This window comes from Cetorhinus maximus, chromosome 13 (assembly GCF_964194155.1).
Source record: "Cetorhinus maximus chromosome 13, sCetMax3.hap1.1, whole genome shotgun sequence".
Lineage (NCBI taxonomy): Eukaryota > Metazoa > Chordata > Chondrichthyes > Lamniformes > Cetorhinidae > Cetorhinus > Cetorhinus maximus.
In genome coordinates, this window is record NC_135891.1 from 63178517 (window position 1) to 63204452 (window position 25936).

At 44.0% G+C, this 25936-nt stretch overlaps 2 protein-coding genes across 2 annotated transcripts in view; one reads left to right on the forward strand and one right to left on the reverse strand.

Moving 5' to 3' along the window:
• Nucleotides 1-18570, reverse strand: part of LOC144688640 (engulfment and cell motility protein 2) — a 218015-nt gene extending 199445 nt beyond the window's left edge. Inside the window, exon 1 of the mRNA XM_078555443.1 lies at nucleotides 18546-18570. The gene's annotated coding sequence lies outside the window, so the exon portion shown is untranslated. The remainder of the gene's footprint in view (nucleotides 1-18545) is intronic.
• Nucleotides 18571-22320: 3750 nt separating this feature from the next.
• The window catches only part of LOC144688644 (solute carrier family 35 member C2-like), a 32989-nt gene continuing 29373 nt past the window's right edge, over nucleotides 22321-25936 (forward strand). The window contains exons 1-2 of the mRNA XM_078555454.1: nucleotides 22321-22636; nucleotides 25371-25521. Coding sequence (XP_078411580.1) covers nucleotides 22517-22636; nucleotides 25371-25521 — 271 coding nt within the window. The 5' untranslated portion in view covers nucleotides 22321-22516. The remainder of the gene's footprint in view (nucleotides 22637-25370; nucleotides 25522-25936) is intronic.

Genomic DNA, 25936 nt, shown 5'->3' on the forward strand with positions numbered 1-25936 from the left:
CATGCCCCTAACCAAGCTGTTCCAGTATAGCTACAATGCTGGCGTCTATCCTGCAAATGGAAAATTGCCCAGGTTTGTCCTGTACACAAAAGGCAGGGCAAATCCAACCCGGCCAATTACTGCACCATCAGTCTATTTTCAATCATCAGCAAAGTGATAGGAGGGGTCATCAACAGTGCCATTAAGCAGCACTTGCTCAGGTGAGGTGCGAGTGACTGCCCTTGACATCAAGGCAGCATTTGACCGAGTGTGGCATCAAAACAAGTCAATGGGGATCGAGGGAAAATTCTCCACTGGTTTAATTCCTGATTAGCACAAAGAAAGATGGCTGTGGTCGTTGGAGATCAATCATCTCAGTTCCAGGAGATCACTGCAGGAGCTCCTCAGTGTACCGTCCTACAGCCAACCATCTTCAGCAGCTTCATCAATGACCTTCCTTCCATCATAAGGTCAGAAGTGGGGATGTTCGCTGATGATCGCACAATGTTCAGCATCATTCACAACTCCTCACACACTGAAGCAGTCCATGTATTCTGCATTTCGTGGAACATAATTTACCATTTATAGTTTTTTTGTTGTTAGAGCCAAGTAGCTAGAATTAAGTATAGTCTAGTTGCTCATTGAAATAAATCTGGTGATTGAGGAACTGTAGGGCCATTACACCTTTGAGCCATGGAGAAAAATCAGTTGGAACCAGTTGGGAAAACCAACTGGTCATAACCGGTTTCCTCTGAAATAACAGGTCACAACCAGTTTTAACTGAACACAACTAGAATAGCTGGACATTATAACTGGACACCAGCTGGTATCCCCCATTGTCCAGTTGGATTTAACAGGGACATTGGAATCTTACTGAAGCTAGTAAACTTGTTTACTGGTTCAACACATACAATTGGAATAACTGGCATTTACAACAGGGAACCAGTTATGATTCCACTTGTCCTGTTGCCTTCAACTGTAACCATTTGAATTTTACTGGAACCAGCTGACTTCTGCTAGAACAAGTTGACAGGCACACTGGAACCAGTTGGAATTAAATGGAACCAGTTGTCATGTAGCTGCTTCAATGATTCTTTGAACTGGAAACTATACCAGTTGAAGCCAACTGGGCTGACTTAAGTATTAAGACTGCCTGAGTAAGGCAAAAAGGCATTCGTGTGTCAGTATACATTTTCACATCAAGTTTGCAATGTGTTACGAAGAGCAAGTTGATGTTGATCTCCTCACCTTACATATATGAATGCTTTACACAGATACAAGTTTGTAATGCAGTGCATTTAACCATTTCAAAATTTTTGATTTTTTTGAGTGCAGTCACACAAAAGGGGTCACATAATGGCAAAATTTAAATTGTTTTATATTGAAACTTCAGGGTGGGAAAAAATATCAAAATAACTTTTCTCGAGAAGCATGAGAAAAGTCATTATAGGAGTAACCATTGCTATAGTTGCCTGGTTGTCATGATATATTGTCAATCATAACTCAATGGTAGCATTCCTTACATCCAAAGTGATTGGAAAATAATTTCACATTCTCTGATAACCCCTGACAAGAAGGGATAATGGTAAAACTTACATGGACATCAATTAAGAGCACGAGTTGAAAAAGTGGCAGATATAAGTGGAACAAAATTTTTAAAAACATGACCACAAATACAAGACATAAACATAGGAAATAAACAAATACAAGTGATGAACATGATAAACACAACAAAGATATATCCCAGTGAGGAAGAAGGATTCTAAGAAGGGGATAAACCAACCATGGTTAACCAAGGAAGTTAAGGATAGTATCAAATTGAAAGAAAAAATATACAACGTGGCAAAGATTAATGGTAAGCCAGAGGATTGGGAAAGTTTTAAAAACCAACAAAAGATGACCAGAAAAATAATAGAGGGAGAAAATAAACTTTGAGGGTAAACTAGCAAGCAATATAAAAACAGATAGTAAGAGCTCCTTTAAATATATAAAAAGGAAGAGAGAGGCCAAAGTGAACAATGACACCTTAGAGAATGAGGCTGGGGGAAATAACAACGGGCAGCCAGGAAAAAGCAGAGGAGTTGAATAAATAATTTGCATAAGTCTTCACGGTAGAAGACACTAATAGCATACCAAAAATACAAAATTATCAAGGGCCAAAAGTGGCGGGGTTTGGAAATAAATACAATAACTATTGCTAGAGAAAAAGTACTAGGGGAAACTAATGGGACTAAAGGCTGATAAGTCTCCTGGACCTGATGGGTTGCATCCTAGGATATTAAAGGAAGTAGCTACAGAGATAGTGGATGCACTGGTAGTAATCTTCCAAGAATCCTTAGATTCTGGAAAAGTCCCAGAGGATTGGAAAACTGCCAATGTAACACCATAGGCTAGTAAGCTTAACATCAGTCATTAGGAAAATGTCAGTCTATTAAAAAGGATATAATAGCAGAGCATTTAGAAATGCTTAACATAATCAAGCAGAGTCAGCATGGCTTCATGAAGGGGAAATCATGCTTGACAAATTTATTAGAATTCTTTGAGGAGTTAACAAGCAGAATAGATAAAGGGAAACCAGAAGATGTAATATATTTGGATTTCCAAAAGGCATTTGATAAGGTAGCACACATAAGGTTACTTAATAAAATAAAAGCCCATGGTGTTGGGGTAATATATTAGCATGGATAGAGGATTGGGTAACTAATAGAAGTTAGAGAGCTGGGATAAGGGGGGGCATTTTCAGGTTGGCAACCTGTAACTAGTGGAGTGCCACAGGGATCAGTGCTGGGGCCCACTGTTATTTACAATATATATTAATGACTTGGATGAGGGAAGTGAATGTACTATCACCAAGTTTGCAGATGACACAAAAATAAGTGGGAAGGCAAGTGGTGAGGGTGACACAAAGAGTCTACAGAGGGATGTAGACAGGTTAAGTGAGTGGGCAAAAACTTGGCAGATGGAATATAATGTGGGTAAAGGTGAGATTATGCACTTTGGCAAGAAAAATAGAGGAGCTGAATATTATTTAAATGGAGAAAGACTGCAGAAAGCTGCAGCACAGAGGGATTTGGGGGTCCTCTTGCACAAATCACAAAAAGCTAGCATACAAATTCAGCAGATAATAGGGAAGGCAAATGGAATGTTGGGCTTTATTTCAAAGGGAATAAGTATAAAAATAGAGAAGTCTTTCTAAAATTATACAAGGCACCAGTTAGACAACACTTAGAATACTGTGAACAATTTTGGTTCCCTTATCTAAGGAAAGATCTACTGGCATTGGAGGCAGTCCAGAGGTTCACTAGGTTGATCCTGGGTATGGAGGGATTTTCTTATAAGTAGAGGTTGAGTAGGTTGGGTCTGTACTCATTGGAGCTTAGAAGAATGAGAGGCGACCTTATGGGAGAGTCTAGGACCAGAGGGCATAACCTCAGAGTAAGGAGCTGCCCGTTTAAGACAGAGATGAGGAGGAATTTCTTCTCTGAGGGTAGAGAATCTGTGGAATTCTTTACCGCAGAGGGCTGTAGAGGCTGGGTCATTAAGTATATTCAAGGCTGAGACTGACAGATTTTTAATCCGTCAGGGGATCAAGGATAATGGGGGAAAGGTAGGAAAGCGGAATTGAGGATTATCAGGTCACCCATGATCTCATTGAATGGCGGAGTAGACTGAATGGGCCGAATGGCCTACTTCTGCTCCTACGTCTTATGGTCTTATAAATGATGAACATTAGAAGGAAACATAAATACAATGGGAGAAGATAACCTCTTGCTGCCCTTCCCCTCTGTGACTATCTGATGTCCCTCACCAGTAATGGCCCCAGTAATCACCACGCCCTCCCCCGCATTCGACGCCTTTCTCCCGCTGCGGTCCCGATCGCTGAATCTCCGACTCACCCCACGTGGATTTCAACTGAAATTCCATCCCTCTTGTTTCGAACCCACCCAGGATTACAGGTATCTCCGGGACATAAAACGTTTCTCGGACTGCTGTACCCGTCGCATTCTGAGATCCACACTCAGTGCCATGCGCCGCCATATGAACACACTCGACCTCTCCCTCCAGCAGCACCGCCGCACCCTTTTTCAAAGCTGCGCGTGCCCCCAGTTTCATTTTATTCTTCGCCTCATCCGTCGCCTCAACAAGAAACTTTTTCTCTTTCTCTCAAGTGCTAAGGAACGCAAGCTCCAACAACTCATCGACACCAACACCCATCTGGGACCCTCCACACCTGCTTGTCCCTCCGTCCTCACCCCATCTTCCAATCCCAGCCCCAGCCGCGTATTCACTATACCCCCTGACCTTCCCCTCTCCAATGCTGAACGTTCAGTGCTCAGCAAAGGACTTAGTTTCATACCCTTACGCCCTCATCTCAATGAATTTCGGGCTCGGCATGATGCTGAACTCTTCTTCCGCCGTCTTCGTCTCCGTGCTCACTTCTTTGGGCAGGAGTCCTCTCCCCGTTCAACGGATCCTTTTACCCACCTCCAATATTCTCCCTCCACCTGGACCCCTCCCTCTGGATTCTTACCTTCTCTTGATCTTTTCATTGAGAACTGTCGGCGTGACATTAGCCGTCTCAATTTCTCTGCTCCTCTCACCCATTCTAATCTGTCTCTCTCTGAACTCACTGCACTCCGTTCTCTCAGGTCCAACCCCAACATTGTCATCAAACCCGCTGACAAGGGTGGTACTGTTGTTGTCTGGCGCATTGACCTCTACCTCGCGGAGGCTGAGCGTCAACTCGCAGACACTTCCTCCTACCTCTCCCTGGACCATGACCCCACCACTGAACATCAAGCCATTGTTTCCAGGACTGTCACTGACCTCATCTCCTCTGGAGATCTTCCTCCCACAGCTTCCAACTTGATAGTCGCCCAACCTCGGACGGCCCGCTTCTACCTCCTACCCAAAATCCACAAACAGAACTGTCCTGGCAGACCGATCGTGTCAGCCTGTTCCTGCCCCATGGAACTCATTTCTCGTTATCTTGACTACCTTCTCTCCCCCCTTGTCCAGTCCCTTCCCACCTACATCCATGATTCCTCTGACACCTTACGTCACATCAACAATTTCCAGTTCCCTGGCCCCAACCGCTTCCTCTTCACCATGGATGTCCAATCCCTCTACACCTCCATCCACCACCAGGATGGTCTGAGGGCCCTTAGCTTCTTCCTTGAACAGAGGCCTGAACAATCCCCATCCACCACTACTCTCCTCCGTCTGGCTGAACTTGTTCTCACACTGAACAATTTCTCTTTTAACTCCTCTCACTTCCTCCAAATAAAAGGTGTGGCTATGGGTACCCGCATGGGCCCCAGCTATGCCTGTCTCTTTATGGGGTATGTGGAACATTCCTTGTTCCAGTCCTACTCCGGCCCCCTCCCACAACTCTTTCTCCGGTACATTGATGATTACTTCGGTGCTGCTTCATGCTCTCGTCGGGACCTGGAAAAATTTATTAATTTTGCTTCCAATCTCCACCCCTCCATCATTTTCACATGGTCCATCTCTGACACTTCTCTTCCCTTCCTTGACCTCTCTGTCTCAATTTCTGATGATAGACTGTCCACCAATATCCATTACAAGCCTACCGACTCCCACAGCTACCTCGACTACAGCTCCTCACACCCCGCTTCCTGTAAGGACTCCATCCCATTCTCTCAGTTCCTTCGCCTCCGTCGCATCTGTTCTGATGACGCTACCTTCAAAAACAGCTCCTCTGACATGTCCTCCTTCTTCCTTAACCGAGGTTTTCCACCCACGGTAGTTGACAGGGCCCTCAACCGTGTCCGGCCCATCTCCCACGCATCCGCCCTCACGCCTTCTCCTCCCTCCCAGAATACATGATAGAGTCCCCCTTGTCCTCACTTATCACCCCACCAGCCTCCGCATTCAAAGGATCATCCTCCGCCATTTCCACCAACTCCAGCATGATGCCACCACCAAACACATCTTCCTTTCACCCCCCCCTGACGGCATTCCGTAGGGATCGTTCCCTCCGGGACACCCTGGTCCACTCCTCCATCACCCCCTACTCCTCAACCCCCACCTATGGCAGCTCCCCATGCCCACGCAGAAGATGCAACACCTGCCCCTTCACTTCCTCTCTCCTCACCGTCCAAGGGCCCAAACACTCCTTTCAAGTGAAGCAGCATTTCACTTGCATTTCCCCTAACTTAGTCTACTGCATTCGTTGCTCCCAATGCGGTCTCCTCTACATTGGAGAGACCAAACGCAAACTGGGCAACCGCTTTGCAGAACACCTGCGGTCTGTCCGCAAGAAAGACCCAAACCTCCATGTGGCTTGCCATTTTAACACTCCACCCTGTTCTCTTGCCCACATGTCTGTCCTTGGCTTGCTGCATTGTTCCAGTGAAGCCCAACGCAAACTTGAGGAACAGCACCTCATCTTCCAACTAGGCACTTTACAGCCTTCCGGGCTGAATATTGAATTCAACAACTTTAGATCTTAAACTCCCCCTCCCCCCATCCCCAACCCATTTCTCCCCCCTCCCTTTTTTTTCAATAATTTATATAGATTCTTCTTGTCCCACCTATTTCCATTATTTTTAAATCTAAAACTAAAACTTTGTTAGTCTTTCCACCCCACCCCCACTAGAGCTGTACCTTGAGTGTCCTGTCTTTCATTCTTAATTAGCACTTTTCTTAGACAATATCACCACCTTCAACACCTCTTTGATCCTTTTGTCTGTGACATCTTTTGATTATCTGCTCCTATCACTGCTTGCTTATCTCCACAATCACCACACCCTCAACTTCTCTCTCCCCCCCCCACCTTAAACCAGCTTATATTTCACCTCTCTCCTAACTATACTTCAGTTCTGCCGAAGGGTCATGAAGACTCGAAACGTTAACTGATTTCTTCTCCACCGATGCTGCCAGACCTGCTGAGTTTTTCCAGGTAATTCTGTTTTTGCGCTTAATCTCTTGTTGGGTTGCTCGCCCTCCTCCTGACAGCACCTCCCGAGCCCTTAGTGAGAATGAGCGGCTCTGATCCGAAGGAGGGGGAGCAGCCCCAACAAGAGATTCTGCGACCGGGAGGTCAGCAAGCAGCAGGAGAGAGAGTGAAGCGAGTACCCGGGGAGGGCAGGAGCGGCCGTTATCAGCTAATGAGGGGCGTGGAAGGAACTCGGCGCCCAATGTACCTGGAACCAGTGAAAGCAGTAATCGGACCGGCAGAGCCCGAGAGAGAGTGCAGCTTGAGGAGGTCCCGCCCACCATACCCTGATTGGCTAGCTTCAGAAATACCGCTTTTGGATTGGCCACAGTGTTTGTCAATCAGCAATGTGTGTGTCCCAGTCCCTGCAATGTTGCATTCTGGGAGAAGGAGGGAAAATTTATTTTTCTGAATTTCCTCAGTGAGGATTTGACAGTTTTATTGAAGACGGGTCTGAGTGTTTAATTGACTGAGGCTATGGAGCAGTTTTAAACTTCTTTAAACACTCAAATGACATCTTTGCTCTTTTTTCATAGGTAGACCACTCTTTTTTATTTAACTATTCAATGCCTATCCAAGTTTGCCTTAATTAATTCCTTGATCAACAGTATATGCGTTGAATTGTACAGCATCACATCAGTGACTGATCTAAATCCCTGTATGGTGCAATGGATCCCATCAAACAGCGGTGGACTACAAAAGGTAGAGTAGAAAGTGGATTTCGAGTTAGCTCATGCTCACAGGTAGATTTCAAAGATGTAAGGAAACTTGCTTTTTATCAAAAGGGCCAAGAAGATTTGTGAACCTTATAGCACTTGGAAACCATTTGCCCGATATAATGCCCCAAATGATTAGACAGGTAAATCTAAAATGTGCTGTGCAATGCTGTTAAATTGTTCTTGATCCATAGATACCCATGAAGAGATCAGATGGAAGGTACAGAGTGGCCCAAGGTTCAGAGTGCCCAAGATTGTGGACAGCACTATTGAGGGCAGCAGCAGTGGTGACAATACCCCTGCACTGGACAAAGAGAACACTCAAAGATGCAGCCATCTTCTCATTGATTTCTGTTGCAAATGGTTTATGAGATTTCAAATCAAAATTAAATGATTTCAAAAATATCTCCTCTCTGGCAGAATGAGGGAGAAGTCTGCCAGCAGCAGAGGCCTGAGAACAACAATGGAAAAGAGAATGGCTGCAAGGAAGATTTGATAGCCTCCTCGTCCAAGAAGAAGCAGCTGGAAGCTATGAACCACAAGCTGCAGAAGGAAATTGTGGAACTCTCAAAAATAAGTGAGAAATAATGTTATTTTAATGTTACATAAGTACACCTCTTTCTGTGGGTAATGCAGCTCTGTCTAGTTGGAAACAGATGATAGAGTGAATTAGATTTGTGCAACATCCTCCCAACTCTGATATATGAATGATGCAAATTATTTGTCATCATGTTGCTAGGCGTGGTGATGCACCAGCACTACACAAGGAAAGAGTGTTGGAGATGCCTGCACCCCCAGCACACCTAGGAAAGCCCCTATACAGAGCAAAAAGAGGCCATTGAGCAGTTGTACATTGCATTTGATGGCAAGGTAATGATTCTTCAATTTAATTTTCAAAACATTTGATAATCGTTGGTTTCAGCAAAAAGTGAAGGATCATTGTGACGGTAGGTGCTGTGTTAAACTTGCCTCCATCACTTGTCATTCATTGAGGCTGAACTGTTGAATAACCTCATGTAGAGTCTGCAGTTAATCTGAGTCTGTATTATCTTCCAATTTTACATGTGAGTACTGAGTATGTCCCTGATTTTACTTACAGGTAAAACTGCCAGGCATTATTCAGATGCCAGAGGGAATGTGGAATAAGGCACAGAGCCAGAGGGTGAATTCATCATTCGTAAAGTCTTTGGCTGTTGGCATCTGTGGGTCCAATGAACTGGCAGGCTGTTTTATTGCAGGCAACATAGAGAATGCAGTTTCTCACAGCAGGAGGTTGGCTTGGAAAATTTTTGTCACCTGTTTTGGAAGTCCCCGATTAATTTCAAACGTAAACTTTTTCTCTTACTTTACAGTATGTTTCACCCGCCACCTCCAAACCCAGGGGAAGAGGTTTTCAAACTGAGCATCAGTGAGCAGGTTATTGCTCAGTAAGTGCTGCTTGGTTGCACTGTTGACGATACCTTCTAGCACTTTACTAATGATTGAGAATAGACTGATGGGGCCGGGTTGGATTTGTCCTGCTTTTTCTGGACAGGACATACCTGGGTAATATTCCACTTTGCCGGGTAGATCCCAGTGTTGTAGCCCCATTTGCTCCCTATTTCTTGCTTCCCTTACCTAATAAAAACATATCTAATTCTGCCTTGAAAGATCCAATTATTCTCTAGCATCCAAAGCTTTTTTGGGAATGAAGTCCAGAATTCCACCACCTTTATTTTTGAAAACATACTTCCTGATTTTGCTCTTACATATGAACATAAGAATTAGGAGCAGGAGTAGGCCACTCAAGCCTGCTCCGCCATTCAATAAGATTATGGCTGATCAGATTGTAACCTCCGCTCCACATTCCTGCCTACGCCCAATAACTTTTCACCCCCTTGTTAATCAGGAATCTATCTAATGGAACCTTCCCCAAATCTAGGGAGTTTTGGAAAATTAAAACCAACACATCAATTATCTCCCTAGTCACTACTTTCAAGATCCTAGGATGAAGTCCAACAGGGCCCGGGGATTTGTCAGCCCGCAGCTCCAACAATTTGCTCAAAACCCACTTCTTTGGTGATTGTAATCTCTCTGAGTTCCTCCCTCCCTTCCATTTCCTGATTTACAGCTATTTCTGGGATGTTACTTGTATCCTCTATAGTGAAGACTGATACAAAGTACCTGTTCAATTCATCTTGAAAAGCCTAGCATTAAAAATATATCCCCATCTTTCTGATTACTCTAGCAGAGGAAACAGTTTCTCAATTTCTACCCTATCAATTTACCCTTCAAAATATCTTATATTCAAGAGTGCAAGACCAGTCTAAATAACCTGTCCTCATAATTTAACCCCCTAAGTTAAGTTCCATTCTGGTGAATCTGTAGATCTCAGCTTCTAATGTTTGAGAGCGAGCTTTGTCCATGTATGTATCCTGGAATCCACAGACCCCTCTCTGAAACAGGCAGCAGCCACACAATGTAAATAGGATTCTGCCTGGTTGGGATCTGAACTGCAGCGACTAATCTTGGACCGCACATCCAGCATCTGCCATGTACGTGTATTCAGGGGCACAGTAGAACGTGCAGCAGGAAGAATTGCCTACTCTCAGTGACTGTTCTTCCTTTTTGTCATTCCCCTACTTGAACCACCTGGCTTGATGCTTCTTTAGCCAACACATGATGTGCCCACAGTCTGTTGCCAAGTGTGCGAGTGACCCTCTATAGGAGGGGACAGGAACTGCTCAGGCATGAATAATTTCCTTCTGTGCTGTACTATTCTAAGATTCTATTAGCTTCTGCCTAACTGAGACACATTTGCATACGTCCCTGCTGTGACACTAAACAGGAAAGTAGAGACCCCACCCGATGAAAAACGAACAACAGGGCTGTTGGTGACATATCCCCACCTCCAACAGACCCTGCTGCCTTCCCACAGGATTTGATTTTAAACTGATTTCAGTTGGCTGGAATACAATGGGGTCCTGCTTTAAACATGCACAATGACAATTTTAGCCTGAGGCCTGATCGTGTGAGTACGTGTGGCACATGCCTTCACTGCCTGGCCAAAACAGCCACCAGCTATATCAAGGGCCAAAAGAGGCCCAGTGAGGAAATTTATTTAAAACTTTTTTAGCCTTCTTTGTGATCCAGGAGGAGCAGGAGGCTGAAATCTTGCTCTTGCCCGCAGGCCAGAGAATGGACCCAGCTGTGAGTCTGACAGGCTCCATTTAAAATCTCTCGAGCCTCATACCACACAGGGTAGGAGGACAAGTGGCTCACCATGCCTGGCCCCTCCACACACCAGTTCCATCCTGAGATAAGAGCTTTCCCTGAATGTCAGGAAACGAACGGTTGCAATACCTTCAGAGGCTGTGTTCTTTTGAACTAATGGCAGCATTGTCTGACAGGTAATTCAAGTTGTGATTCAAGTACCAAATTCCTAATACAATCCACAAAAAAGCACTTTTCACAACCTCAGGGCATCCCAAACTATTTACAGTCAGTGAAGTACTTTTGAAGAGTTGTCACTATTGTGATGGAGGAAACATCACAGGCAATTTGCACTTGCACAGCAAACTCCCACAAACAGTAATATGCTAATGACAAAATAACCTTATTTTTTAGCGATAAAAGCAAAATACTGCGGATGCTGGAAATCTGAAATAAAAACAAAAATACCTAGAAAAACTCAGCGGGTCATATGGACTCGAAACATCAACTGTATCCCTCTCCGCAGATGCAGTCAGACCTGCTGAGTTTTTCCAGGTATTTTTGTTTTTATTTTTTAGCGAAGTTGGCTAGGGATAAATGTTGAGGACACCAGGGAGAATTTCCATGCTGTTCTTTGAATACTGTCAGGAGATCTTTTACATCCACCTGAGAGAGTGGACAGGGCCTTGATTTCACATTTCATCATAAAGACAGGAGTTCCAACATTGCAGCACTCTCTCAGTAATGCCCTGAAGTACCAGCTTAGATTTTTCACTTATGTCTCTGGAGTGAGACTGGAACACACAGCCTTCACTCTCAGAGGTGAGAGTGTTACCAACTGAACCACAGCTGTTATGTCTGGAGTATAGCAGTATCCATCACAGATTTGGGATTTTCATTTTTTTAAAAATTGATCTTTTGCCATGAAATTCTCTGTGATTTTCTCGATCACCTGCTGTAACTTTAATTGGGAATTAACAGAACCACCAGAGCTGTAGCATCAACGGCCATTTTTATCCGTTCACACCATTTCACTCCGTCAATTTCCCCCACAGACATTCCAAGAGTTTACATTTATTAGCCAGCTCTGTAAACTGGGAAAGGTTGAAAATGTATTACTGCCTGTTTTAACCTGCAACAGAACCACTGGAGAAGCAGCATCGAGGGTTGTTTTATCCTGCAGAAGCAGACTGTGACACTGCTTGACATTAGATGTCAGCCGCAGTTCAGTGAGAACACTCTCGTCTCCGAGGCTAGGTTTCAGTCACACTTCAGAGACTTGAACACAAGATCTAGGCTTACATTCCAGTACAGTACTGCAGGAGTGCTGATATTATTGCAGATGCTGACTTCTGGATAAATTGTTAAACAGTCTGTCCTCTCAGCTGGACACAAATGATCCTACAGCACTATTTCGAAGTAGAGCAGGGAAGTTCTCTATGATGTCCTGACAAATATTTATCCCTCAACCATTGTAGTTTGTGAGAGTTTGCTGTGTGCAAATAGGCTGCCACATTTCCTATATTACAACATTTCAAAAATACTTCATTGGTGCTAAAGCACTTTGGGGTGTACAGAGATTGTGAAAAATGTTGTACAAAGACAAGTCTTTCTTTCCCATTTATTCAAACCCTCTGAAGGACACTGCTGACTTTCTGAAGGATGGCGATGGTAGAGTCAGTGATAGAGAGTCATAGAGGTCTACAGCACAAAAAAAAGCCCTTTGGCCCATCGAGTCTGCACCAGTCAAACAAGTAGATAAAAACAAAAAACTACTGCGGAGGCTGGAAGTCCAAAACAAAAACAGAATTACCTGGAAAAACTCAGCAGGTCTGGCAGCATCGGCGGAGAAGAAAAGAGTTGACATTTTGAGTCCTCATGACCCTTCAACAGAACTGAGTAATATTAGGAGAGGGGTGAAATATAAGCTGGTTTAAGGTGGGGGGTGGGGGGAGAGAAGTCGGGGGGGGGGGGGGCTGGTTGTAGGGACAAGCAAGCAGTGATAGGAGCAGATAATCAAAAGATGTCACAGACAAAGGAACAAAGAGGTGTTGAAGGTGGTGATGTTATCTAAATGAATGTGCTAATTAAGAATGGATGGCAGGACACTCAAGGTACAGCTCTAGTGGGGGTGGGGTGGAAAGACTGACAGGGCATTAAAGGTATAGATTTAGAAATAATGGAAATAGGTGGGAAAAGAAAAATCTATATAAATTATTGGAAAAAACAAAAGGGAGGGGGAAGAAACAGAAAGGGGGTGGGGATGGAGGAGGGAGTTCAAGATCTAAAGTTGTTGAATTCAATATTCAGTCCGGAAGGCTGTAAAGTGCCTAGTCGGAAGATGAGGTGCTGTTCCTCCAGTTTGCGTTGGGCTTCACTGGAACAATGCAGCAAGCCAAGGACAGACATGTGGGCAAGAGAGCAGGGTGGAGTGTTAAAATGGCAAGCCACAGGGAGGTTTGGGTCTTTCTTGCGGACAGACCGCAGGTGTTCTGCAAAGCGGTCGCCCAGTTTACATTTGGTCTCTCCAATGTAGAGGAGACCGCATTGGGAGCAACGAATGCAGTAGACTAAGTATGGGGACTAGAGCTATACCTTGAGTGTCCTGCCATCCATTCTTAATTAGCACATTCGTTTAGATAACATCACCACCTTCAACACCTCTTTGTTCCTTTGTCTGTGACATCTTTTGATTATCTGATCCTATCACTGCTTGCTTGTCCCTACAACCACCCCCCCACCTTAAACCAGCTTATATTTCACCCCTCTCCTAATATTACTCAGTTCTGTTGAAAGGTCATGAGGACTCGAAACGTCAACTCTTTTCTTCTCTGCCGATGCTGCCAGACCTGCTGAGTTTTTCCAGGTAATTCTGTTTTTGTTCCAGTCAAACAAGTACTTATTCTAATCCCATTTTCCAGCACTAGGCTGATTGCCTTGTATGCCATGGCATCACAAGTGCACATCCAAATACTTCTTAAATGTTATGAGGGCATCTGCCTCCACCACCCTTTCAGGCAGTGAGTTTCAGATTCCCACCACGTTCTGGGTGAAAAAATTCTTCCTCACATCCCCTCTAAGCCTCCTGCCCCTTACCTTAAATCTGGTTATTGATCCCTCCACCAAGGGGAAAAGTTCCTACCTGTCTACCCTATCTATGCCCCTCATAATTTTATACACCTCAATCATGTCCCCCTTCAATCTCCTCTGCTCCAGAGGAAATGACCCCAGTCTATCCAATCTCTCCTCAGAACTAAAACTCTCCAGCCCAGGCAACGTCCTGGTAAATCTCCTCTGCACTCTCTCTAGTGCAACCACATCCTTCCTATAATGCGGATTCCAGAACTGCACTCAATACTCTAGCTGTGGCTTAATCAGCATTTTATACGGTTACAGCATAACCTCCCTGCTCTTATATTCTATGCCTTGGCTAATAAAGGCAAGTATCCCATATGCCTTCTTAACCACCCTATCTACCTGTCCCGCTACCTTAAGGGACCGGTGGACATGCAAACTAAGGTCCCTCTGATCCTCAGTACTTCCCAGGGTCCTACTGTTCATCTTGTATGCCCGTGCCTTGTTTGTGCTGCCCAAGTGCATCACCTCACACTTATCCGGATTAAATTCCATTTGCCACTGATCAGCCCATCTGACTAACCCATCTATATCCTCCTGTAATCTAAGGCTATCCTCCTCACTATTTACCACCCCACCAATTTTCGTGTCATCCGCGAACTCACTGATCAACCCTCCTACATTCAAGTCTAAATCATTTATATATACCACAAACAGCAAGGGACCTAACACCGATCCCTGTGGAACCCCACTGGACACAAGCATCCGGTCACAAAAACACCCCTCAACCATCCCCCTCTGCTTCCTGCCACTCAGCCAATTCTGGATCCAATTTGCCAAATTGCCTTGGATCCCATGGGCTCTTACCTTCGTTATCAGTTTCCCATGTGGGACCTTATCAAAAGCCTTGCTGAAGTCCAAGTAGACTATGTCAAATGTATTGCCCTCATCTACACACCTGGTCACCTCTTTGAAAAATTCAATCAAATTGGTCAGACATAACCTCCCCTTAACAAAACCATGCTGGCTGACCTTGATTTAAACCCTGCCTCTCCAAGTGTAGATTAATTCTGTCCATCAGAATTGCTTCCAATAGTTTCCTCAGAATTGCTTCCAATAGTTTCCCCACCATTGAGGTAACACTGACTGGCCTGTAGTTCCCTGGTTTATCCCTTCCTCCCTTTTTGAATAACGGCACCACATTGGCTGTCCTCCAGTCCTCTGGCACCTCTCCTGTGACCAGAGAGGTATTGAAAATTATTGCCAGCGCCCTACTATCTCCTCCCTTGCCTCACTCAACAGTCTGGGATACATTTCATCTGGGCCTGGAGATTTATTTACTTTTAAGCCTGCCAGACCACTTAGAACCTCCTCCCTTTCTATGCTAATTTCTTTAATTATGTCACAGTCCTTCTGCCTGATTTCCATACCCACTCACTTGTGAACACCGACACAAAGTATTCATTTAGAGCCCTACCTACGTCTTCTGGCTCCACACACACATTACCATTATGGTCCTTAATGGGACCTACTCTTTCCCTGGTTATTCTCTTGCTCTTAATGTACTTGTAAAATAACTTTGGATTTTCCTTTATTTTACCTGTCAATGTTTTTTCATGCCCCCTTTTTGCTCTCCTAATTTCTTTTCTAAGATCCCCCTACACATTCTATACTCCTCTAGGGCTTCCGCTGTTTTGAGCCCTCGGTATCTGCCATAAGCCCCCCCTTTTCTCTTTATCCAATCCTGTATATTCCTCGACATCCAGGGTTCCCTGGATTTGTTGGTCCCATCCTTTGTCTTTACTGGAATATGTTGGCCCTGTACCCTCCCTATTTCCTTCTCGAATGAGTCCCACTGCTCTGACACAATTTTACCTAAAAGTAGCTGCTCCCAGTCCACTCTAACCAAATCATATCTGATCTTATTAAAATCGGCCTTCCCCCAATTTCTGATTTCTGGCCCATCCTTGGCCTTCTCCATAACAATCTTGAATCTAACGGAATAATGATCACTATCTGTAAAATGTTCCCCCACTGATACCTCTACCACTTGCCCGGCTTCATTCCCTAAAATTAAGTCCAAGATCGTCCCCTCTCTTGTAGGACCTGCTACGTACTGGCTTAAAAAGCTCTCCTGGATGCATTTTAAGAATTCCGCTTCCTCTAAACCTATCACACTATGACGAACCCAGTTAATGTTAGAGAAGTTGAAATCCCCCACTATTACTACCCTATTATTTTTACACTTCTCTGAAATTTGCCTACATATCTGCTCCTCTATTTCTCTCTGACTGTTTGGGGGCCTATAGTACCTCCCAGCAATGTGATTGCTCCGTTTTTGTTTTTTAAGTTCTACCCATATGGCTTCATTTGAGGAGCCTTCTAAGATGTCATCCCTCCTTACTGCTGTAATTGATTCCTTGATCAATATTGTGATACCCCCTCCTCTTTTACCTCCTTCCCTGTCTTGCCTGAAGACCCTATATCATTGAATATTGAGATGCTGATCCTGCCCCTCTCTCAACCATGTCTCTGTGACAGCAATGACATCATACTTCCATATGTTAATTGGTGCTCTCAACTCATCTGCTTATTTGTCAGACTCCTTGCATTAAAATAAATACCATCCAACCTTGCCAAACTCCCTTGTGCCTTAACTGGCCTATAATTTCTATGCCTTCCAGACTCATTCACTTTCTCTTCTAATTGTGGCTGTGCATCTCCCCTTGCTGAATCTCCTCTCAGGATCCCATCCCCCTGCCAGGTTAGTTTAAACCCTCCCCAACAGCACTAGCAAACCTACCCGCAAGGATGTTGGTCCCATTCTGGTTCAGGTGTAACCCGTCCACCTTGTACAGGTCCCACCGCCCTCAGGAACGGTCCCAATGTTCCAGAAATCTAAGGCCCTCCCTCCTGCACCATCTCTCCAGCCACGCATTCATCTGGGCTAACCTCCTATTTCTATACTCACTAGCGCGTGGCACCAGAAGTAATCCAGAGATTGCTACCTTTGAGGTCCTGTTTTTTAATCTGCTTCCTAGCTCCCTAAATTCTGCTTGCAGGACCTCATCCCTCTTTCTACCTATGTCATTGGTACCAATATGTACCACGATCTCTGTCTGTTTGCCCTCCCCTTTTAGAATGCCCTGCAGCCGTTCAGTGACATTCTTGACCCTGGCACCAGGGAGGCAACATACCATCCTGGAGTCATGTCCACGGCCGCAGAAACGCCTTTCTGTTCCCCTTATTATCATCGGTTCTCAAGCGAGATACGCCCTGGGGATTTCCTGACTAACTGCCTGACACCTTTCTTCTGACTGATGGTCACCCATTCCATTCCCATTCCAGAGGCTCCAATTTCTTTCCATCACATGGCTGACCAGGAATCTCTCCCACTCTTAATGCCTGCCATGGCGTATGTTGGAAAGTTTTATATGTTGATAGATAACCTGTTTGACCGCATTATGAGCACACCTTCCTTGGCCATCAAGTCCTGAAACAGGACTTGAACCCGTAGCTTCTTGCTCAGAGGCAGGGATGCTACCTACCTGCCACAAGACCTCTTTTTCTTACCTTTATATATAGACTAAAAAAAGCTTTGTGGTGTTTTCTCATAGTCTGTCAGAGGATAATCTGTTTTGTCAGGAGCATAGCACCACAAAATGCACGTTGTGCCATTTTAAGGCCAGAAAGTAAGTGCCTTATGCTCTTTCCATGTTGTTTTACAAAGAAAAATCACATTTAGCTTTCCTGCCAACCTCAAATATGGGCTCTGTGTCATTTTGCTGTCACCAATTCTCAATGACGTAACTGTATAATCTTAAAACGGTATGGTTCACTTTCTGACATGCTTTGAATGGTCACTCTTGCAGTCAATTATAAACTTTCCAGAATTTTTCTTGGATAAACAAATTCTTCAGATAAGAGTCCCGCTAAAGACTCTGGATTAGATTGCCTCAAACTTTTCCACTATACTGCTAGGATTGTGCTTATTTACAGCCAACAAAGGAAGGCACATAGACTGCTTCTCTGAAGTAAAGATTATGCACATATAATATTTTGAATGTAAGACTGACCATTAAAGAAGCTTTTAAAATTTACTCTCCTTCTGGATAGATTGAATAGAATTAACTTATATTTTCTGGAGTTTAGAAGACTGAGGGGGAACTAATTGAAATTTATAAGGGGTCTCTGAGAGGATAGATGCTGAGAGGCTTTCCCCTGGCTGGTAAGTCCAGAACTAAGAGTCAGTTTCAGGATATGGGGCCAACAATTTAGGACCAAGATGAGCAGAAATATCTTCTCAGAAGGTTGTGAATCTTTGGAATTCTTTACCCAAAAAGTTCTAGAGGCTAAGCTGTTGAGTATATTAAAGACAAAGGCCGATCAATTTTGGACTAAAGGAACCAAGGGCAGGAAAGTGGAATTGAGGTCGCAGATCAGCCATGATCTTATTAAATGGCTCAATGGGCTGAATGGCCTAATCCTGCTCCTGTTTCTTATGTTCTTATGGTTTTTCATATCATTCAGAAAAGCAAATAAATTCGGAAACCTTTTCACAGCACACTAAAGGGAGACTTGAGGTAATATTTTGGTACTTTCTATGAAACTTTGATACTCACCACTTGCTCAAGCTGTGTCACCCAAGGAATTGTGGGCTCAGGATGATAGCTGTAGGATTAAATATCACCCCATTCAGGATTGCAATATTGTCTAATGATGATATCATTGGATTTATGCAAGACAAATTATGATACCGCATGCAGACACCAAAGATTTATCTAAATCCAATTTTCCTACATATTGCTGAAAGGAGGAGAGAATTCTCCAACTAATATATGGGGGAGTGGAGAAAAGGGATCTTGGCATACAGAAAAGCAAATCACCAAAGTAATACCACATGTCAATAAGGACATTTAAAAAAGCAAAGAAAGCAATGGGTTCATTTTAAGAGGGATAGAATTCCAATAGAGAATTCAAGAGAAACTTCTTTTCTCAGAGTGAAACTCGCTACCACAAGGAGAGGTTGAAACAAATCGCAAGAATGCATTTAAAGCAGCAGTTCCCCAACAATGGATCGTATCCCACTGAAGACTTGTGCTTCAGAATTAGCCACACTCCTAGCCAGGCTGTTCCAACACGGCTACACCACTGGCATCCAACTGGCAATGTGGAAAATTGCCCGGGTATGTCCTAACTACAAAAAAGTATGACAAATTCAACCCAGCCAATTACCACCCCTCAGTCTACTTTCGACTGTCAGCAAAGTGATGGAAGGTATTGTCGACAGTGTTATCAAGTGGCACTTACTCAGCAATAACCTGCTCACTGTCACTCATTTTGGGTTTTGCCAGGGCCTCTTAGCTCCTGGCCTCATTACAGCCTTGATCCAAACATGGACAAAAGAGCTGAACTCAAGTGGTGTGGTGAGAGTGACGGCTCTTGACATCAAAATAGCATTTGACCCTCCATGTCTCAAGGCTGCAATGATGTCAGTAGGTGAGTGGCCCTGGTGGAACCCAACTGAGCATCAGTGAAAAGGTTATTGCTGTGTAAGTAGCACTTGATAGCACTCTGATGATTGAGGTGAGACTGTTGGAGTGGTAATTCGCCGAGTTGGATTTGTCCTGCTTTTTGTGGACAGGATGTACCCAGGCAATTTTCCATATAGGATGTGTGAGGCTGGCCAGGAGCACAATAGTCAAGTCCAGACAATACAAAGACACGGATGAGGGTCAATGTCTCATCTAATTTTTTTTTGTGTGTGTGGCCTATTCATTTAAGTGCACAGTACCTGTAAAGTTTTTTGTGCAGCTGTGCAAGTGCGGTACCTTAAAGAGAGTTACCTGTGTATGGCCTGCGTAGTAACTTCCAGGTTGCTGCACAGGCATGCGTGCACACAGATTACAGGGAACATAGATGAGCTTTACAGCAGTGGATGAACTGAGGAGGGGTGAAGTCAGATGGTGTTACGGAGGTGGAAATAGGTGGCCTTAGTGATGGCACAGTATGTGGTCAGTAGCTCAAACCTGGGTCAACTGTGACACCAGGACTGCGAACAGACTGTCTTAATCTCTGTCTGTTGCCAGGGAGAGGGATGGAGTTGGTAGCTACAGAACAGAATTTGGAGCGGGGACCGAAAACAACCTTTCCCAATGTCTTCCTCTAGTTTTCTCCTAAGATCTTGATCTGTCACTTGCTGACGTAAAGTTTCAAACTCTTCAATAACCTCCACAGCATATTTCTTCTTCACATCTTCGTCCTTCAGGCTGTCTAGGTTGGCTTGGTCTTTCATGGGACTTCTTTTTCAGATTTTCAGTTTTATATCCCGTCTTCATTACAAGCAGGCAGTGATCTGAGTTGATGCCTGCACCTGGGAAGTGAAGGCATTTTTGATGCTTTCATGAACTTCACGCTGATCATCAGAAAATCTGTTTGATTTTTGTGAACATCTCTTGGACTCCTCCTGTGTACAGTCTTCTTGAATGTTGTTTGAAGAGTGTATTCAAGATGACCAAATTGATTTCCTTATAGAACTGTATCAGCGTTCACCTCTGCTGTCCTGTGTTCCTAGTCCATAAGCTCCTACCACATTTCCACACCTCTCTCCACCAAGCTTTGTGTTCAAATCACCCTTATGGGATCCACTCTTCACATGCTTCAATGCTTTTTGCACCTTCTCTTGGATTACTTCAACTTCTTCATGACTGTCATCCTGCATACAGTTATAAATACACAATATTCATTGGCTTCCCTTTGAATTTTGCCTAAACACTCTCTTTGATATTGGTCAATATCCCTACATGGTTCTTGCTACCTTCTTTGTCATCATTATTCCAACTCCATTCTCATGTTCACTTTCATCTGAGAAGATCATCACATGCTTTTCTTTGTCTATTTTCCCAGATTCTGTCCACCTAACTTCTGCCAATCCTAAAATGTTAATCGAAAACAAAAAATGCTGGAAAAACTCAGGTCTGACAGCATCTGTGGAGAGAAAGACCGAGTTAACGTTTTGAGTCCGTATGACTCTTCTTCTAAAATGTCAATGTTGTGTCTTAACATCTCTTTCATGCAGTTGTCTGTTTTTCCACTCTGGTAGCCTGTCCTCACATTACAAGTTCTGATTTTTCAAGATCTTTCCTGGGTTTGAGAATAGCATCATCAGATGGTAGCCTTTCTTCTGAGTTTGGGCATTTGGGCTGCCCTAATTATTGACATGGCTATTCTTACTTCCTGGCTAATCTTCTTCCCTGTTCCTATTTACAGTGGACATCTCCACAGGGGGCCCAAGTCTTCCTACACCACTGCTACTGTACACTACGAGATTCCATGGTTAACTATGGATGATTCTTTGTGAATACCCTGACTCTTCAAGGTGACTGGCTAATTGTCCTTAAACATCATGATCCTGCCCTGAATTTGTCAACCATCTTACTATTGCGCCTTCTGAGCCGTTGACTTTGATCAGTGCATTCTTCTACCTCAAACGCTGGTCTAGGTTTCGAGCACTTCAAAAGGGTGACACTCCTTGTACAGCATCTTGCAAAGTTGCTGTTTCCCTCACTTAGACTAGCACGCCTGCCTTAGGCGAGGTCCCAGGGCATACAGATTGGTGTGCACTACCAGCTCCTTGGAGGCATAAGTAAGACGGGAGACCAGTGATCCTGGCCATACCTGTGCTGACATAGATGTGCGGCTACCTCTCACATACACCATACACCCAGATCTACGGGCCACAAGTATGACACACAAGCAAAACACTGCAGATGCTGAGAGTCCCTAACAAATCCAATATGGAATTCAGGAGAAACTTCTTCACCCAGAAAGTGCTGAGAATGTGGAACTCGCTACCACAGAAAGTGTTTGGGGCAAAGAGCATTGATATCTTTAAGGGGAAGGAAGCATGAGGAAGAAGGGAATGGAAGCTTATGCGAACGAGTGGGAGGAAACTGGCAACAATGCTAAATGAGACCCCTTGGGTCCAATACCCTGTTCCTAAGCTGTAGATTCATTGTGACTGCTGAATACTTGACCTCAGCAACATGACGGAGCTCTGGGGACAGGTTCGTGCGCTTGTCAATAAAAAAAAGGAAAATGAACAAGAATACAATCCTTTGGAATGGGCGAAGATTGAAAACAACAATAAGTATGATTGAAAAGGACCTGGACCGACAGTTGAGCCAGGGAAAAGTAAATTTCAATTCCCGAGCCCCTCTTCCCAAGGTGCTGTGGGCGGTGCTTACCTTGAGGGCGAGGCCTTGGGCCGGCCTGCATCTGAGGGCGGGGCCTAGCGAGTCAAGGGACGGGGTCAGGGGCCGGCCTGGCGTCTGAGGGCGGGACCCAACGGGTCAGGAGGCAGGGCCGTGGGCTGAGCGGGGCGGGACCTGGCGGGTCAGGGGGCGGAGCGCCACGTCAGTGAGTGACAGGCAGCATCCCCGGGTCAGCGGGACCGTTGCAATGGAGAGTGGCGGCCGGCTTGGTGGCTGAGTTGAGGCTCCCTCAGCCTGGAAACACTGCTGAGCCCTGATCGGACTGGGAGATTCTGGACAATCATTCGAACAGCAGGAGAAGGAGGAAGAGGAACAAGGCCATGAGTGAGCTCTGCTTGTGCCTGTCCTTCCTCAGGAAAGCCCTGCTCACCCTTACCCTGGTGCTCTTTTATTATTGCTTCTCCATCGGGATCACCTTCTACAACAAGTGGGTGATGAAGGTGAGCATGATGAAATGTTGTGCTCTGCTCTCCCTGAAACTGTAAAGGTACTGGGCAGAAACCCCTATTTAATATAAAGACTTGCATTTGTTTAGCACCTTTCACGACCTCATACCTGCCCAAATAGTTTGGTCACTGTTGTTATGGAGAAGACATGGCAGCTAATTTGCGCACAGCGAGGCTCCACAAACAGCAATGTGATAAAAGTCCAGATAATCTGTTTTCAATTGTGTTGGTTGAAGGGAATATATTGGCTAGGAAACCAGGAATTACTGCCCTATTCTTAAAAGTAGTACCAAGGGATCTTTTACATCCCTCTGAGAGGGCAGGTGGCCCTTGCTTTAATGTCTCATCTGAGGACATTACCTCTGACACTAATGCTCCTTGAATACTACACTGTCAGCCTTGAATACTACACTGTCTTATGTCTCAAGTCACTGATGTGGAACTTTCTGACTCGGAGATAAGAGAGCTACCACTGGAAAAAGGACAGGCCCACTTGTGTGTCCTGATAGGTAACTGATCAGAAACAGTAAGTTAGATCTAACCTGATTAAGGGTGATGACAATGTGAACCTTTGTGAGTGTGTAGGGCTGTACAAAGTAGGCAGAGAAGAGAAATCTTGCAATCAGCTGCAACTGTGCTTTTGTAAAGAATTATGGCGAAGTCTCACAAAGCAAGGATGTAATTGATGTTCTTTCCAAGAAATATAATAAATTTAATTTAAAAAAACTTGAACTGCATATTGGACCTCGAGGGAAGGACAGTGGCGATTAAAGCTCCCCTATTAATCTGTGATTATTTTTACAAAGAGCAGGACATTTTCTCATGGTTCCCAAGTTGTATGAGCAAACCTGACCTGAGGAGTACTTTACGAGGAAGGGAAGGGAGATTTGACCAGCTGCACAAACCAACAAACGTTCATTTGGTTTGTTAGAAATCTGTGAGCTAATCCGGTAGTGTGATGACACAAGTGCAGACATGTTTAAAAGGTGCATGATCACAAATTATAGTGTTTCCTTTGAAATGAAAGTGATTTGGAAGATCTGCATTAAATCTCACTTTGTTTAATAGCGTGGTACTCGTTGACCTGCACCTGCATTGCAAACCACTGTTATGCTGTTCCCACAAACTCCATATTTGTTTGCAGCTTTGGTTATTGGACTTATCATCTGTTATCTTTAGCTGTCTCTGGTTAGTCTCCTGATCCCCGTTTAGCAACAATGCTCCTTACTGTTCTCACAGGTTGGACTTTCAAAAGTGAATACAGAATAACCGATCAAGGACTAAAATGTGTTTGTTGTGTTCTGAATGCTATCTCAGACTGCTTTGATTTTTTTTGTTGGAGTTTGTTTCATTGTACAAGTATCTCCTGAGTGCTGTGATGCAGTTAGAAGCCAGAGCTGCCACCCTGATATCTTAGTTATTATTGCAGGACAAGCACTAAACAACACAGTCTAGAAGGTCCAGGGTTTAGTTTGTAGTCTCTGCTGAATAGGGTGATCTTAGTTGATGCAGCAGTAAGGTAAAATAGACAAAGAAAAGAAAGATTTGCATTTATATAGCATCTTTCACAATGTGTCTCAAAGTGTTTTACAGACAGTGAAGTATTTTTGAAGTGTAGTCACAGTTGTAATGTTGGAAATGTGACAGCCAATTTGTGAACAGCAAGCTCTCACAAACAGCGATGTGATAATGACCAATTAATCTTCATTTTGTGATGTTGGCCAATGAGGAATAAATATTATCCAGGACATGTGGGATAACTCCTATGCTCTTCTTTGAAATAGTGCCATGGAATCCTTTACATCCACTTGAGGAGGCAGATGGGGCCTTGGTTTAGTGTTTAATTTGAAGGATGCCACCTCAGACAGCGCAGTATTCCATCAGTACTGCACTGGAGTGTGAGCCTTGATTTTTGTGCTCATGGATTCAATTGGTCTCAAGGACTTGGGAAGTGATGGGGAAATCAGCTAGAATTACTGCTGCTGAGTAGCTCCCAACTGAATTGATTTTTTCTCACCTAAAGGAGAGGGTGAAGCCTTCTTTATGGACATTTGAGGAGTTTGTACATTAATTAATTAATTAAATTTCCTAGCTGACTGTTGAGCTCTTTGAGATGCTGTTCGCTGAAATGGTGGAAAGTGTATATGGCAATATCAGTATGATATTTCCCCCACTCCCCACCAAAATCGAATAGTTTGTTACTCCTTCATATTCTTGCATATTTAGCATATCCACTTGGGAAAGAAGAGCAAACTAATATTTTTATGTGTATATTTAAAAATAGCCCTGAATTTTGTTCTTTGTACCTGTTTACATGCAACTTTTTGTCATGTTTCAAAAGCACAGTGGCTGCCGCTTGCAATGTGCAGAAAGCTATATCCCAGCAATAGTAAAATCTCTTGTCTCAAAGTTTGCAATTCCTTCAACCCCTGACCTTAGCAAAAATACTTTCAAAATAAAAATAAGTCCAGTATTTCATCCTGAATTCTGACCTCACCATGTATTTACATGACAGCAGTTAAACTTTGCCATGTTAAAGGGACGCAGTTTGATCTTGTGAGTTGATTAATACAATACATGTTATGTAATATGCTGTATGATTCATGGTATTACATTCCTGTCATTTATAGAGCGGCATATCATTCAAAATCCCCAGTGAGAACACCAGACATTTATAATTGATTTTAATGCATTTTAAGTAATATTATATTTTTCCCTCATTTCTTAGAATTTTCATTACCCTATCTTCATGACTTTGGTTCACCTCATCATGATCTTTGTATTCTCTGGAATATGCCGAACATTCACTTCGTGGTATACTGGCAATTCACGCACCTGTCTGTCATGGAAATTGTATATGACGAAGGTTGCTGCCACAGGTAACTTTATTCCCTACTCTTGTTTCCGTGCCCACTTCCGCCCCCCCCCCCCCCCCCCCCCCCCCCCATCACCCATACCAGACACTTTCAGCCTGTCAAATTTGTAAATTGGGAGCCGTCTCTGTTTTCAGCTGGCACACTGCAGTTATATCGCTGGTTGTTGCTCTCACTGAGTGCGTGTCAAAAGTAGCACCATGTGTGTGCGCGTTTGGACATAAGCATTCCTCAGACAGTGAGGTTTTCACTGTTGTGCGAACATGGGCAGGAATGTCTGCCCTCTTCATTAAAAGCAGTGAAAAGTTTAGCCTATAAAGTTTTACGGTTTGTTACACTTTTAAAATGTGGCTTGGCACTAGGCTGGAGTGATACTGGACTTGGTACAAAGTCAAATTAGCCTGAGGTAGTTTCATGAGTG